At 33.2% G+C, this 17,321-nt stretch overlaps 1 protein-coding gene across 2 annotated transcripts in view; it reads left to right on the forward strand.

Moving 5' to 3' along the window:
- CNKSR3 (CNKSR family member 3) overlaps nt 1-9,345 on the forward strand; it is a 194,889-nt gene extending 185,544 nt beyond the window's left edge. For both annotated transcript variants that reach the window (XM_031937587.1, XM_012549433.3), the window contains exons 9-13: nt 503-649; nt 3,169-3,293; nt 5,451-5,659; nt 6,159-6,248; nt 7,933-9,345. In XM_031937587.1, coding sequence (XP_031793447.1) covers nt 503-649; nt 3,169-3,293; nt 5,451-5,659; nt 6,159-6,248; nt 7,933-8,228 — 867 coding nt within the window. In that variant the 3' untranslated portion in view covers nt 8,229-9,345. The remainder of the gene's footprint in view (nt 1-502; nt 650-3,168; nt 3,294-5,450; nt 5,660-6,158; nt 6,249-7,932) is intronic.
- The last annotated feature ends 7,976 nt before the right edge of the window (nt 9,346-17,321 follow it).

Here is a 17,321-nt window from a genome sequence, read left to right on the forward strand (position 1 = left end):
AGCAATTTTGGGCATATTCTTTCGTAGCCTTTTATAATTGTGACCGCAACTTCTAGAGAAAGAAAATTGTTTGATTGTTTCGAAGAATTTTTCTGGGATAATATTAGGACTTTGAATTGTTTCACTTAGCTCTGTGCTTTGAAACCCCAAGGCACTAGATTTTGAGATATTAAGAGTTGTAGCTGAGGCATTTTTACCTTTCTTAAAGCTCCCACTAATCTTGGTGGTTCAACTTGCTAGCCCTTTAATATGATAAATTATTGCATAGTCTTTAAAATACCCACATGTGTGTGTGTATGTGTGTGTGTTGTGTACATGGATTGTCATTGAGAATTTTCAGGTTTATTTCTTATTGTCACTTCTATATCTTATAATTAGGCATTTTTTAGACTATATATACAGATGTCTCCTTCAAATAGTGGTTCTGAATTTTGATTACCTATGGTAATATCTTCTTCTCTCTTCTCTCCCTGATGTCCCCTCTCCCCCTTCCTTTTTCAAGGTGGGATGGCAATTAAAAAATCTTGTGCGGAAGTTGCGAGAGAATCCTACAGGAGTTGTGCTCCTCCTCAAGAAACGCCCCACAGGTTCTTTCAACTTCACCCCTGCTCCATTGAAAAACCTAAGATGGAAGCCACCTCTTGTTCAGGTACCAAAAACTAGTCTGAAGCTTGTAAACAAGCTAAATTGGCAATGAATTATTTTTCTTGGAGATTCCAAGATGCCTTCTCTCTATTCTCATCCCCCTTCTTGGTTTCTCCAATTATTTATTTTTCTTTCATTTTTAGTTATTAGTTTTCTTAATGATTTTTCTATGTTAAACTTATAAATTGTGAATGTCAGGCTTATTCTGTTTAATTTTCAAAAAACATTCTTTTGAGATATATTTTAGAGACTAGGTCCTTGATTTCCCATGTAATTCTGTCATTCCTTGCCCTCCCTCCTTCCCTCCCTCTTCCCCAAAAAGGGACAAATTTTGAAATTATACAAATGTTTGAAAGGATAGAATTGCCTGTATACTAGCTTCAGAACTCTTGGAATTGAATCCTTAATGAATATTTTCTAAATATAGTAATAAATAGCACTAAAATAAAAGGTTGTACAATTTTGAAGGGTTGGATGGCTAGACACAAAATAGTTGTAAATGGTCCAGTGCAATAGGAAGGTCTCCGTGGAGTAATTATCTGTAGTTAGCTCTGTGCAATTTTCTTATTTTTAATCAATAAATTGAATAAAAGCATAGGTAGTATCTGCATCAGATTTGCAAATGACACAATGCTTAGAGTAATAGCTGGATTCACTGGATGATAGGATCCAAAAAGACCTTGGCAGACTAAAGCTTTGAGTTTGTTTTAAAGAAGGTAAAATTCAATAGGGCTAAATGTGAAGTCCTATACTTGATGGCCAAAAATGAGCTTCACAAGTACAAAAAGGGGAGGGGGCATGGTTAGACAGCATTTGAATCAACAGTGTGACATGTCAGCAAAAAAAGCTAATGTAGTAGCTTGCAAGAAAAGGGAGGTGGTATACTTCTATACTTCTCTGGTCAGACCTCATTTGGATTTTCACTTATAGTTTACGAATGATCTCTTCATAAGTAAGTTTCCTTATTGATCAGCTGAGAAGACATTCAGAAAAAGGTAATCAATTTTATGAAGAGCATTGAGTCTGACATATCAGTACCTTCATTTATTAATTACTTATTCCATCCAAAATATTTACTCTTTATGTTAGGAGAGATATAGATTTATTCTCACAAAATGCGTATATTTAAAACTTGATAATTGAATGTTGAAGGGGAAATTTGACTAAATTTTGAAATTTTGTATTTAAATGATTGGAAAGTAGAATTCAATTTGTGCCTACTTTCCTCTGAAAATAGGGAAACAGGTAAAACTAAAGTTACTATGAAATTTATTTTTTTATTTTTCAACAATATTAGCTAACTTTTTACACCAAGATTGATTAGTATTTTGTATTTGATAATACATTTATGAAATTGAAAGCAGGATGTGGTGTTTTTAGAACAGAGCATAGTTAACATTTTAGAAAATTGTTTCCCTTTTGGGAATTCTTATACTCTGCTCTTAAAATACAGATCTTCACCATCAAGGGTGAAGACATATGAGAGTAAACAAATCCTGTTGTCCCTATTTTATAGAAGAGAAAACTAAATCTGAGAGAGGCTAAGCAGCTTGTGTGGGATCCCACAGATAGTAAGGGTCTGAGGAGGCATTTGAATTTAGATCTTGCAGACTTCAAGTGCAGTGCTCATTTGGATGGATCTAATTACTCAGTGTAGGACTAAAGCAGTGTCTCAAGGGGACATAGAAATGACTACTTGTTTTTTCCTTCAGGACATTTAACTCTAAAGAATGTCTTCCTTTCTTGACACGTGAAGTTTGGAAATTTGTTATTGCTGTTTTTCATCTTTGTCCAATAAATTTCTTGATTTACCTCCTAATCACCTTTAATTATCATTTGCTTCCTATGATAGCCAACATACCATAATAGGTAGAGAGCTGGCTTTAGTGCTGATGCTAATTTTGTATTGAGTAAATTCTGTTCCTGAACTCCCTATATTGATCAAAACATAGACCTGCTTTCCTCCCTTTCCTCCCTCTCTTCCTTCCTCAGAACTATATTTGCTCTGATTGGCACCAGAAGGTCTAATGAGGAACAGTGGTGTGATCATTGAAAAAGAAATAGATTTAGGCATGAGGTCAGCAATAATTTCAAATCAACCAGAGACATCCTTAATTGGAATGAAACTACTTTGGGAGGTAGTAAGTTCTTCCTTTCTGGAGGTTTTCCAGTCAAGACTATGATGAGTGTTTGCTAAATATGTTGTGTTTAGATGAAGTTCTTGTTCATATATGAGTCTAGATTATCTTGAGGACCTCTTCGATGTGAAATTAAAAATCTTAGAAATATGTTTGTTGAAATGAAGGAGGGACTCTTTTGGATAAAGAATGGTATTTAAAGATTGTAAAAATGCCCTAATGCTATATAGACTTGAGAGTTGTTGATTATTGTAGGAAAAAGCATACCAGCTGACACTCTACTTTTTGAGAATGTGAGGGAATGGCAGCACAGAGTAGATTTCTGGAGGGAGAGGAACAATATTCTCCTTGCATTATCTGCATCATTGAAATGTTTTTATTTCAGACTTCTCCTCCACCTACTACCACCCAGTCCCCAGAAAGTACTATGGACACCTCCCTGAAGAAAGAGAAATCAGCCATTCTGGATCTTTATATCCCTCCACCACCAGCTGTCCCCTACTCTCCCCGGTATGCAAATAGTCATATTTTGGATACACAAAGCTCCTTTTTATTGTGAATTTTTAATGGCATAAAATTTTGAATGTCTTATATTAAAATGGATTTTGGTAGAATTGAATTTTGAAAGTATTATCAGCATAAATAATTAAAATTCTTAGTTGGAGAAAGAAAGGTAATTATCCTATTCATAAATTTCTTAATGTTCCCTTCTCCTTCCTAGTTAATGTAGAAAACTTTAAATTGGCAATTAGCAAGGTTTTGACCAAGCATTTTGAGGTTTGAGAATATGAGGTACTGTATAAAAACTAGGCACAATGTATTGTATCTACTTCATTTTTAATGATGAAATTAATCTTAAATAATTATTCCTAAATGGACAGAGGAATGTGGTAGTAATAGAATCCAGTGCATACTCTTAAGAAGGCATTGTTGTTTGGGTAAACAAATTATGTACTTTTAAAAAGTCTGATGTTTAAGGAGAAAATAAGCTTACTGTAATGTTACCTGCCTAATCATAGAAAAAGAACAATTCCCCTCCTAACTTTCCTTCTAGGTTCTTATAAGCTATTTGGATAAGAGAAATAGTAAGGTTTAGAGGGTATTTCAACACAATCTTTGTATATCACAGAAATACAACAATGACATATTACATAAAAAAAAAATTATGTCCAATCTGCCATGTATTTAAAATCTCATATTAGCTATGGTTGGTTCGCATAATCAGCTCCATTATTAGAAATTAGGAGGCTTTCAAGATCTTGTCATCCTTACATGGTGGGAAGATACAGAAAGTGTGGGGAGAGACGTCTGCTGAAATGGAGGAAGAAGTCAAAGAAAATGGAATTTGCAGACTAGTTGAAAGAAAAGCACTTTTCAGAGCAACATGGCAGCTTCAGAATTGGGTATAGATTAGCAGGAAGAAATAAAGTTAGCTGGGATTGTTCATATAAGACTTCTCAGATAGTGAATTCCTGGCTATACTTTAAAAGAGGTGAGGGACATAAATTCACAGGATGGGGGAGGGAAAGGGCATTTCTGCTGCACAGAGAAATATCAAGTGGGTTATTTATGCAAAACAAAACTTAAGTGATGAAGGCAGATTAGTTATTTATCCCAGTACTTTTTTTTTTCATTTATCTAATAGAAATCATTTAATTTAAATCAAGCTATACAGCCTTTATGTTTATAAGCCAGTTTAGGTGATTTAGCTTTTATCTCAGTGGCTATACTGATTTCTTGAAATAGTCAAACACTTTGTCTTATTAGGATAAAGACTGTTTTGTGCTGCTTGGTATGTATGTAAATAGATTTTAAACTAATATATGTGTCTATTTGTGTATATATATGTGCAAATCTATCATGTACAAAGAGTATTCTCTCCCCCTTGGATCTTGGCAGGAAACTTTCTCTTGGCATGGCAGAAATGATTCAAGAGATTACATTCTTAACTTCTGACCTGATGTGATGACTTTTCTGCAGAGACTCTTTAGGTTATCACTGTGACCTCTTTAAAACTATGTATTTGTAAAATACTTCATTTACATTTCTTTAAAAGGAACTAGAGATCTTAAGGAGTTTGTATTTATTTTCAGAGCCAATGTTAGTATGAAATGGTTGTTTTCTTCAATTCATTTCAAAAATCATTTATTTTAAGTGCCTTCTACAGTGCAGGCTCTATGTTAGGCTTTGGTGATAGAGCAGCATGATGCACTGTCTGCTTTTAAAGAGCTTATATACTCTTAGGAAATGGGATGAATAGCCTAAATATATGAGGACAGACTTCAGTGAACATAGCTGAAATACCTGTTGAGTCTTTCTCCCCTTTCCAAACTGGAGATTTTAGACATGGGAGGCCTTTTAGAAGTTATCATTTTACCTACAAGGAAACTGAAACGAAAGAGACTGAGTGACCTAAAATTACACAAATAGTAAGTATAGTATAATAGTATAGTATGTATATATAATAGTATAATAGTAATAGTAAATCAGGATTCACATCCACAACTTCAAGATTCTAAATTGAAGACTTTCCTCCACAGATGAATAGTAATTATATGCTGCACTTTCTTGAAAATAGAACAAGATGAAAAAAAATTTTTTTTTCATTTTAATGCCAAGTTAAGGGACCTTTTTGAATTAATATAATTGTTGAATGTAAATTTACAGGGATGAGAAGGGGAGTTTTGTTTATGGAGGTCCCAGTAAATGTAAACAGCCATTGCCAGGCTCAAAGGGCTCAGAATCCCCCAATTCTTTCTTGGACCAAGAGAGTAGAAGGAGAAGATTTACTATTGCTGATTCAGATCAATTGCCTGGCTATTCAGTGGAAGCTAATGTTCTGCCCACAAAAATGAGAGAGAAAACACAGTCTTATGGTGAGTTTATGGATTTTTTTCTTTTGTTTGGTCTTTTACTTATTCCTCTTCCCCTCCCCTTTCCGTATTTGGAAATGCTGGTTGAATTTGGCACACTCTGAGGGTAATCTGAGGAAAACGTAAACTTCAATGAAAATCTAAGTATAAAACCATGTATTCATCTCTCTAAAGTGAAACGTTGTTCTGTCATTACTGTTGATGGGTATCAAAGCCCAGCTGGATGAGATCAGATTGCACTTTTAACTTTTGGTACATGCCTTTTAAAGTTTTGGGTCACTATGTTCTGTAGACATGGAGCCTGTCATTCTTTATGCCCCTTGTCTAATTACTTGCCTTATAAACAGAATGCTTTGGAATACTTTCCATATTCTTCAAGTGTTATTGCTACTGCTTGAATACTTGTGGCATTATGAGTGGAATGACTGCTTGGTGTTCCGGAAAATTTCTGTTAAGCATAAACGTGCATACCATGCCATCTTTTTTTCTCTTGCCTATATAGGGAAGCCCCGGCCCTTGTCAATGCCTGCAGATGGGAGCTGGATGGGAATTGTGGACCCCTATGCCAGACCCCGAGGACATGGAAGAAAAGGCAAGTTGTAGTTTACTTTCAGACAACTCCCGAAGTTCTCAGTGGTTCCAAACTGAGAGGGCTGGCTGATAGGAGTATTCATTTAAACATGAATCAGAGATTATTTGAGAGTGAGTGAAGAAATTTTGGTTCTGCTCCCCAGTTTTGTCAAAAACCCAATACTTGGTTTTTATTCACATTTTTGGCACCTTCCATGCTTTCTGGGAAGCTTGGAAATATCCTGGGGTCACCAACTGATGTAGAACCAAGAAAAAGTTAGCTAATGGGTAGAATTTGGCTTGTGCCATTTGTCCTTTCTAACTCTAGGCTGGGTCTAGAATTTTTCTAAGCGTTATAAAGACTTTAATTTTGTCCTCTTTATCTAAATATTAAGGTCTTAAAATCAATTGGAAGAATTAGAAATGGAAGTATAAAAATCCTCCTTTTCTTTCTCCCTTACAATTCCACGCAGATGGTTTCCTTCTTCTTACAGTGGACTGGCTTGGGTACATAGAACAGCTAGAAGGAAATTTCTGGAGGACAGCTTATCTTGAGTGTATCTATTTTCAAGTTGAGCCTCAGAGTCAACGTTCTTTTCATGAAAATGAGAAAGAAAATAAAGGCTTTAGGTGAGATGTGATTTGTGATCTAGTCAGAAAGGAAGTCATTGAATATCCCAGGGCCTGAGTTTCTTCAACTGTAAATGAGGAGATTGAACCTCGTGGCTTCTGAGGTCCCTACCAGCTCTGAATCTGTGATCATGAATCACAGTATGTGTGCTGGAAGTGTCAAATAAACGTGATTAGTTGGTATTCTACTGATATTTGGATGAATTTCTTAAAAGAAGTAAAAATTTGTTAGTATGCTCTGTAATGTCACTGTGCTCCAATTTATCTTTTTGTTTTGTAGTGTTACACATGCTTTTCTGTTTGTATATCTGTAGTCTTTCTATATGATATTTGAATAAATTCCTGACTCTTAATAATTGTAATTATCATTTCTTTCTAAAACTCAGAAGTATCACACAGATAAAATCAGATTATCTGAAGTATGAAGATTATATTTGCAAAATTTCAATTTACTGTATCTCAGTATAGGTCTTACTATCCCTTCTCTGTCTCCCCAAATCTTTTCCATATCAAATCTAAGAAAAGACAATTACATGTATAGATGTTAAAAAATAATTTATTAATAAACTTGTTAAATTTCATTTCATTTTAGAGATACAGCCTATATTTCACTTGATATGACACATTAAAATTTTCTGGAGTTAATCAGCAGTTTTAAGAATTTCTTGACAACTTGGTAAAAGTTGTTTCCCTTACTTAGCTGCTGATTAGCTTACATATCAGGAGTATAACATGTAACAAAGAGAATAATGGAGAGAACTTAGGTCTCATTCATGTTTCTTACCATTTTGCAAATTTTTGACACTGGAAAAATCAAAATAAAACCAATAGATATTATTAAGTGCCTACAGGGTGCTAGATTCTGGTAAAAAAAAAAATAAAACTTCAAGGATCTTACAGTTTTAGTTGACAGTATGAAATTTAAAACATTGAAAAAATAAAAATAATAAAATAATTGAAGATAATAAGATGTCAGAAAGTCATATTGATCAGCCAGTACATATAGGAATTTCAAGATGTGTTTTCAGTTGTTAGTTTGAATATTCATCCAAAATATTCTAACTATATTAAAACAGGTGAAGATGCCTTATGCAGGTATTTCAGTAATGAGAGGATACCCCCAATCATTGAAGAAAGCTCCTCACGGCACCGTTTTTCCCGACCTGTGAATGACAGACATCTAGTCCGGGGTGCAGACTACATAAGAGGCAGCAGGTGCTACATCAATTCAGATCTTCACAACAGTGCTACCATTCCCTTTCAGGAGGAAGGGAGCAAAAAGAACTCTGTTTCATCATCCAAAAAATCTTCTTCCACAGAACCATCACTACTGGTCAGCTGGATCACTAGACTTAAATTGTTGACTCACTGAGATTCGCCTTTTTCTTGGACTCTTATCACTATCTTGTTACTAAGTGCCTTCGTTCCTCAGCTGACCTCTTCGTATTTTGACCTACAGTATTATGTAGTGACTTCTTGTTTATTTTATTTTATTTTGTCTTGTTTTAGTTTTATTTTATTTTGAAAGCAAGCTTTGAAGTAATTGGACAGAAATGAATTTGGTAGGTGTAAAGGTGGTGGGCAGAAGAGAAGGAGAAAACAAAATTCAGAACTATATTACCTTCAAACAAGAAGATTTTGGTTAGCAGCTGGAGACAACTTTGAACTGAAAGTCAGCAGGATATTTTGATACAGGAACAGATAAGGGGACTGTATGGTGTGTAGCACCACTTGTACTTATATTTTTGTGAATTATAATGATGGGAGACTGTAGTCATGGAGATATTATTTTGGGTGTGGGGCTTAGCTCCATGGCTTGAAAAAGCTAGTGGGGAAAACACCGTGTTCTTTATGGGAAAAAGTTGTGTTCTACAGTTGCATAATATAGCAACTTTGACTTGGAAACTTCAAGTCTGAGAAATGTTTTTTGTTTTCTTTGAAAGCAGAGAATGATGTTGGGGAATTTGTTACACTTGGTTATTCCCCTTTTGGTGGAAATTTCATTGTAGGTCATTTAATTCTGGAGCATACAAGCACCCATTAGTTATGGTTTACTACACATGCAAGAAATACATCATCCTTCAATGGTTATTTGTGCAGTTTTTGGTCATGTTAGCATGTACCGTCTTTAAGGGGAGAAAAAAAGCTATAAGATTGATTTGCTGGTAACCAAAGCGTCTTTCAGAAAAATAAAGCAACCAGTCTTTAGGCTTATGAGTGACTCGGCAGTTTACATTTTGAACTGTTAAGTATCTACATCCTATGAAAGAATCCTTTATCAAAAATCTTGCTATTCAGAGATACCTTGGAAATTCTAATGGTCAATAATTTTCAAGTAGCATCTGGTATTTTTTGGGAAAAAGTCAGAAAAGTGTTGGGATATAAATTGTGTTTAAATGAATGTATGATATTTTATTAGAAGGAAAAAGTCTTATTGTGTTAATTTAAGTGTTTAAATATAGTTGTATATTTTTCTTACTCTTATCAAACATGTAGTTGGTGTGTTTCTATTACTGCGCCATGTATAAATTAGCCAAAGTGTGGTGACAAAACTTTATTAATAAAGGCAGATTTTTCTTACTCCCAAGATTTCTCACAATAGTCCATTTATGTGAGAATTCTTGGTGGAGCATGGGATGGAGAGGGGTAACCAACATGGAATATTGGGAAAAAACCAAACAAACATGGATTCAGAAGGGGAAAGACCCTTCAGAAAAATTGGGACAGTTTAGGAGAGTTAATTCTAGGCAGGGGTAGCCTGTTTATGGAAGCTATTACTGTCGAAGGTTTTTTTCTCCATGTTTTCCTATCTCAGTGCTTGGAATTTTCTTATTTTATTATTATCCTGCCTGAAGTTCTATCAGTTAGTCATTGAATCTCTAATAAAAAGCAATTCTTTGTAAAAAAAAAAAATAGCAAAAATCTTTGGAAGAGCCATTTCCCAATTTATGGGACATTTATCCATTTTTAGAACTTTTCACAACTAAAAGTGGTGCTACAATGTTTGTGCCTAGGATTCTTTTCTCTTTTTATTTAAGAGTGTGTGTGTGTCGGCCTGACTTGGGCCATTTCAGATTCGGAGTTAGACACTAGAACATCATTCAAATAGGTAACAAAAACAAATTTACTTATTCATAGCATATTTAACAAGGAAAATTTATCACTCAATCACTTACTTAGCTTAGGTAAATGAGACCCCTTGAGTCTCATACATACACTGATCCTCTGCCATTTTCGTGTGTGTGTGTGTGTGTGTGTGTGTGTGTGTATTGCATGTGTGTAGGTTATATATATTTATGTGTGTATGTGTATGTGTGTGTGTATGTATATATAATATATACATATACATATAATATATATACATATACACACATACACATTTGTAAAATTTTCTTTTTGATCTGGGATTTTGGAAATTTAGTAATAGTGTTTCTATGTGTTTTCCTTGTAGGATCTCTTTTAGGTAGTGATGTGTATGTGTGTGTGTATCAGAAGAAAACTTAGTTTTCTTCTTTTAAGCTATATTTGTTCATATCTTTTTATCATTTATATATTCAGTAATGGCTCTCGTTCTGAAGTATTTATAAAATTTTTAAATTTTTAGATACCAGGTCTTTATTTTTCAAATATTTTAATTTTCTCCAATTATGTATTATGACAAAAAATTATTTTTATAAAGGTTTGAGTTTAAAATTCTATCCTTCCTTCCCTTCCCTATCTTGAGATGGCAAGCAATTCGATATAGTTTACATATGTACATATGTACATTGTCATATTAGTCATTTGTACTTGAATAAAAAAGTAAGAAAGTGGAAAAATAGTATGCTTTGGTCTGTATTTGGATAGTATCAATTCTTTCTCTGGAGGCAGATAATATATTTCATCATTAATCTTTTGGGATTGTCTTAGGTCATTGTATTATTGAGAATAGCAAAGTCATTCTCAGTTTTTCATCATACAGTGTTGCTGTAACTGTACAACTGTGTAAAAAAATTTTTTTTTAAAATGTACTTACTTTAAGATAAATACAAAATAAATAAAAATAAAATAGGAAAAAAAAAGACAGAAAAAGGACATTGTCATGTGCCCAGCAGAACCTGAGAGTATTTAAAATATGTAACAATAAATTCCATATCAAGAAAGGATGTATAATAATAGAAGACATTGTATTCATAAATGTCCAACTTTGCTTCTTTGTAGAAATTCTTTTGTTCTCTTCTGTGCACTTTTAAACTTTATTCTTCTCCTCCCTTCCTCATCCCTCCTACCTACTCCAAGCAGGCTATAATTAAACGTGGATATATTTTATGCACACAAGCATGAATACATGCATATGCACAAACATGTGTATATGAGTGTATGCATACCCACCAACACATACACCTATATTTATATATGTACATACCTATACCTATACATATAAACATGTATGCATTTATATGTACATATACATCTAAAATAATATTAATATAATTGACATATGTAGATTTCTCTCTTGATTGAATCTTTGTTTGACTTTGTCTAAGATCAATGATTACTATCCTATTTTTTCCCTAATAAATTCTACTCCTGAATTTATTGTTGTGCTTGTGTATATCTCTTTATTTTCTATCCCTGCTAACTCTTCTATTTTAGTTCTACTCCTTAACTTGCCTTGCTGTTACTTAACCTCTTCTCATCCATGGATCCCTCCTTTATCTTCTCTCCCTATTCTTTCTCTCCCTCTTTATCCCATTCCCATTAGACACCTTATCCCAGTGCAGTTAATCTAATCTAAACATCCTTTTATACTCGATCTTATCCTATTCCACCCTTTCCTTCCCTTTTTATCCTTTTCTCACTAATTTACACACTTTGTCCCATTGCCTTAAATCTTAACACCCTTCTATATTCCATCTTATTTTATTCACTCCCTCTTATTTCTTTGTAGATTTTAGAGGGTGCCATAGTCTTCATGGCAGATTTAGATATTGTTCCTTATTTAATTAATTAACCCAGTAGGTTTTTAGAACTACCAGTCCTCCTCCCCAATCTAATAATGCCTCTGTAGGTCCTTTCTCTGAACTGCATTTGTATAGTATAATTACTATTTTTATCTTCTAGACAGTTTCACTTTTTAGAATCAGATCATACTCAGCTCTGCCCCAATCTTTCTTTTGGACTACCCAACTACTGATGTCAGTCTTAGACATATGGTTTACATTTCCACATATAGAACATAAATACTTTGTCCTTGTTGGTCCCTTGAAATTAGTTTTTAATGCTAGTTCTTATATGTTACATTTTCTTTTGAGTTCTAATTTGGTTGAGACAAAATCCTGAAAATCTGCAAGTTCATTGAATGTCTATTTTGTTTTCATTCAATATTATACTTAGTTTTGATAGATATATTTTTGGCTTGCAGGTCTAATATTTTCGATTATCAAAATATAATATTCTAGGACCCATGGCCTTTTATTGTAGCTGCTGATAAAGTCTGTACCATTGTAATTGTAGCTCCAGCATATTTGTTTCTTGTAAAATTTTCTCTTTGATCTGGGGTTTTGGAAATTTATAGTGTTCCTAAATGTTTTCCTTGTAGGATCTCTTTTCGGTAGTGATTGGTGGACTTTTTTATTTTTCTTTTTCTACTCTCCCCTTTTGTTCTGTCATTTCAGGACAATTAAAAAATATTGTCTTGCAGTTTCAAGATTCTTTTTTTTTTGGTCATAGCTTTCAGGTAGTCCACTTGTTTTATACATTTTCTCTTTTTGATCTGTTCACCAGATTTGTTTTTCCTGTTTCACATTCTATTCTGTTTTTTCATTATTATATTTTGTTTTGTTATTTCTTGGTCTTTCCCTTGCCTAATTCTAATTTTGAAAAAAAATTATTTTCTTTAAGTTTCTGGATCTCCTTTTCTATTTGGTTGATTTTTTTTCCCCACAATTTTCTTGTTTTTCTTGGATAGTTGGTCATTTTTTTGTTAGTTTTTCCTCAATCTTTCATTTCATTTTTAAAGATTTGAGTTCTATGAATTATTTGTAGGCAGGTGTCTATTTAACATTACTCTTTGGGGTAGGAAAGCCTTTTTTTTTTTTTTTTTTAACTAATATGTAGTCCTCTGAAAATGAACCTTAGTCTTCTCTATTTTCATAGTAAGTTTCTATGGTTGGGTTTTTTCCCCCTTTGCCTGCAATTTTTTTTTTTTTTTTAATGAAGATTTATTAGTGTAATTACCTCTAACTTTGAAAACCCTAAAGTTACACCCTCCTGTAAGTGCCTGCAGCCGGCATCCCTGCCCCACTCTGTATTCACCAGGTGTGCTGGTTCCTTCTTGTCCAAAACCTTATCTCAGAAGCACAGCTGGGCTTGGAATTCCTAATCAATAGAGGTTCCCTCAGTCTTTCCAGACTGAAACCCCTGACTCCTACTCTGGGAAGTGGAAGTTCTTGTGTTTTGGACAGAGGCTACCTTAAAATCCAGCTAGCCCTAGGGCTACCTGCTAGTTGTTTCTTCAGAGCTACCTTGGAAATGTTTACACTTCATACTGGTTAAACCTTGGTTCTGGGGTCTTTCTTCAGGTTGTCTTGCATTGTTCGCAGGAGGACCCCTGTTCCAGACGAGTCTTATTTGTTTTTCACTTGTTTATGTTCCCTCTAAGGTATACTTTTGTTTATGGATGAAATCTGGAGAGTTTAGAATTTTCCGACCTACTTCATTCTCTTGCCATAATCCTTCTCTGTTTATTTCTTATAGCACAATAATATTCCATCACAAGCATATACCATAGTTTGTTCAGCCATTCTCCAATTGATGGGCATCCTATTTATTTCCAATTTTTAGCCACCACAAAAAGAGCTGCTATAAATATTTTTGTTCAAATAATTTCCTTTCCCTTTTTCCTTGATGTCTTTAGGATATAGGATATATCATATATATATATATATATATATATATATATATATATATATATATATATATAGCAGAGGGATTACCAGGTTTTTATAAAGAAATTTGTTGTACTTTCTCCCCCAGTTAATATGTTCCCTTCTAATTTTCACTGCATTGATTTATTTTCATTTTCAATTTTATTGAATTGAATTCACCACTTTATTTTCTGTTATCTTCTTTGGTTATGATGTGACCTATTATATCTAGATTTTAGATCTATTTGGAGCTTAATTGTGGTACCAGATTGAGATGATGGTCTAAATATTTCTGCCAGACTGCTTTCTAGCTTTCTCAGTATTTTTTTCTTTTCAAATAATTCTTATCCCTGTAGTTGAATTTTTGGGGTTTATAGAACTTAATTAAGTTCATGCTAATATGTTTTATTATATCAAGGTTTCATGTACCTAATCAGTTCTGATTGACTTTTCTGATTTTTAATCATTAACAAATAGTTTTAATAATTAAGGTTTTGCCAGTATACTTTAAGATTTTGTACCAGACACTTTATTTCTATGTTTTTTATTACCACAAAGAGTGATATTATGACTATTTTGGAATATGTTGAACTCTCATTTTTGGCTTTAACTACCTTTGAATATATGCCCAAGAATAGGATGATAGATTCAAATGCTTTGGATGTGAGTGGAAAATTCCAAATTGTTATCTTGAATTGGATGAATTCATGGCTTTACTAGCATTGTATTTATGGATATGTCTTCTGATAACCTTTTTTTCCATTGACTTCTCAGTTTTGGTAAAATCTCAGATTTGTTTTAATTTGCATTTCTCATGTCCTTAATGATTTGAAATGTTTTCATATGATCATATATGATTAGTTATTCTTTTGAAAACTATTTGTTCATATCTTTTGGTCATCTGCCAACTACAGAATGATTTTACCATTCCTTTCAGTCACCCCAAACATAGAAAAAAATACAGAATGAAAAATCCTGGGTTCCAATTTTCCCCTTTGTAAAATGAAGGAATTGGATTGTATGGCCTGTAATATTCCTTCCTGTACTGCTAGAAGGAAGAAATTGCCAGGAACCTCTTTCATTGAACTTTTAGAGACTTGCAGCATCAGTGAGTAGAGAATGTTTTGAATGGATGGGGACAGAGCTTATATTATGTTGAGCTTGTGTGTTTTGGGCTGAGAATAATTTAAACTTTGTGCTGAAGGAAGTGTACAAACTCTTTTCCCTGAAGAAATATCCTGTGTTAGTTTGCTCATTAAAAAGAAAAAAAAAACTATCAATGGAAAGCAGGAAAGGGCCCAAAGTCCAGCCTTATCAAAGCAAAAGTTCACTTTTAATGAAATGTGGTATGGCTTCAGTTCTCTTGAAATAATTCATTGCTTCCGGAACAGTAAGTTGTCTCTGTAACAAAAAATGTTTTCCAAAATTAAAGATACCAAATTGGTTTGTTTTAGAAAACTTAAGTGCATATGCTTAAGTTGAATAAACTATAATCATTAGTCACTTTGTATCAGAACAAGGAAACTTTTTCTATTAAGGACAATAAAACCATGAAATAAAATGGAAGGCTATAATCATCCTAATATATTACATATATTAAAGTTAAAAAATATCATATTTAAATTCTACATTTCCCCTAACTGTGCATGGAATAGGTCTATGCATACAGTAGGTATGCATGTATGTTGTATACATATATTAGTACATTCCTTAAATATATAATGTTTTTTGGTTATGTATTTTCACATGCAATCTTAAAAATAAATAGTTCAATTACTCATTTTGCAGTTCAGAAGACTGAGCTCAGAGAGATTGACTTGGTTAGACATATACCTAAGCTAGTAAATGATTTAACTGGGAACTAACTTACCTTCAATTTCTAAAACATGGCCTTATCTCACTAATGAATATTGCTTCAGCTGAGGGAAATTAAAGGGGGAAAGTCTCACACATCTAAATTAAGACAAGTAAACTCAAAATTCATTCATTAAATAAGATGAATACTACAGAAATATACTTCAATTTTATAGTTTTTCCATAGTGACCATTTTGAGGGAAATAAAACTAAAAAAAGATGGAGAAAGAAAAGTTTACTTAAGATTCAAAAGCATTTCATTTATTAACTCATATTTATATAGCATTTTATATATATTATCACATTTGATCTTCCCATTATCCTTGAAGTAGGTAGTGCAATTATTATAATTCCCACTTTGTAGACAAGGAAATGGTCTACATGAGGTTAAATTATTTGCTATCAGCACATACCTGGGAATTTAAGCCCATCTCCTGAATCTAAATCAAGAAATCATCAATTATTTATACTAATCACTTACTTTTTTTTTTTTCATGGAGAAAGGGTAGGAGCTGCTTTTCTATGAAATATTATTACAAACATGTTACAAAAAATTTAAATTTCTACTTAACTTTGGAAGAATTGTTATTCTCTCCATTTCTAATAGAAATGTTAACTTGAAAATGGAGCAATTGCTGTACCTTATTTTAGAGGAGAAAAATAAAGGTCTACTTTGCATACTAGCTCCTCTCTTCTATCCTAGAATATCACTGCTTAAAGAGTTAGTCTTTGTAGTGTTTTGATGATGATAGACATGACTTGATATGACCCAACATATTTAAGGACTATGTGTAATGCTGGTTTAGAGGTCATCCCAGTCTTCATTTGTGCTTTATAAGATCATTTCTCAGTAACATTAAATTCATATTTTTATTCCCATCTTCACACATTTGTTTCCTGGAATACTTATTTTTGACCCTGGCATAGACTACTCCTTTGGAGATTATTTGAGACCCAGGTTTTTGTTTAATGTAATGAGCTGGTTGAGCTATTATGCTATAACCTGATCTAGTCAATGATTGATTTAATTATCTTTCAGAAATACTTAGGTGTTCTGATAACATGCCTTCCAACTTGATGGGAAATGGAGGTTCTGAAGAAAACTAACAAAAAGTGGATAAAAAAGCAACCATGAAAAAATTTTTTGTTTCCCAAAATAGATACATTAAAAATAATAGTTCATGCTGACAAGATTGATATCTGAACTGTGATGATTTAAAGCTATGTAAAATCTAGGATTGGTACCAGATGGAATTTTAAATGTCTTAAAATGCAGCAGTTATCCAGTAAATACTTGAAACTCTTCTAGCTGCCAAGTTCAACTGGAGAGGTTGGGGGTGTTCTATTTGTCCTTGGCAAGAGCTGGTGCTGGAAACATATTGCTATGGCAAGGGCAAATTGGATCTGGAATTTCCAGATAAGCAATGGAAAAATTGGTTGTACCAAATTCAGACTAGTCTTACTTAGGGATTAGAAGATAGTAAAATTATCTTGCCCAGAAATGAGTCCCCAGTACTTGATGTGTCCTATAAAAATTCAATTTAAGGATGAGCAAAAACTGACTTTTTAAAAAATACTATTAATATTTGGGTGGAAATGCTATCATCTATGATAATAATATTAGATAGTTTTTATGTACAGTGATATAAGGTTTGCAAAGCACAAATATTATTGTATTTTATCCTTACAGCTCTGAGATATA

Source organism: Sarcophilus harrisii, chromosome 4 (genome assembly GCF_902635505.1).
Source record: "Sarcophilus harrisii chromosome 4, mSarHar1.11, whole genome shotgun sequence".
Taxonomy (NCBI): domain Eukaryota; kingdom Metazoa; phylum Chordata; class Mammalia; order Dasyuromorphia; family Dasyuridae; genus Sarcophilus; species Sarcophilus harrisii.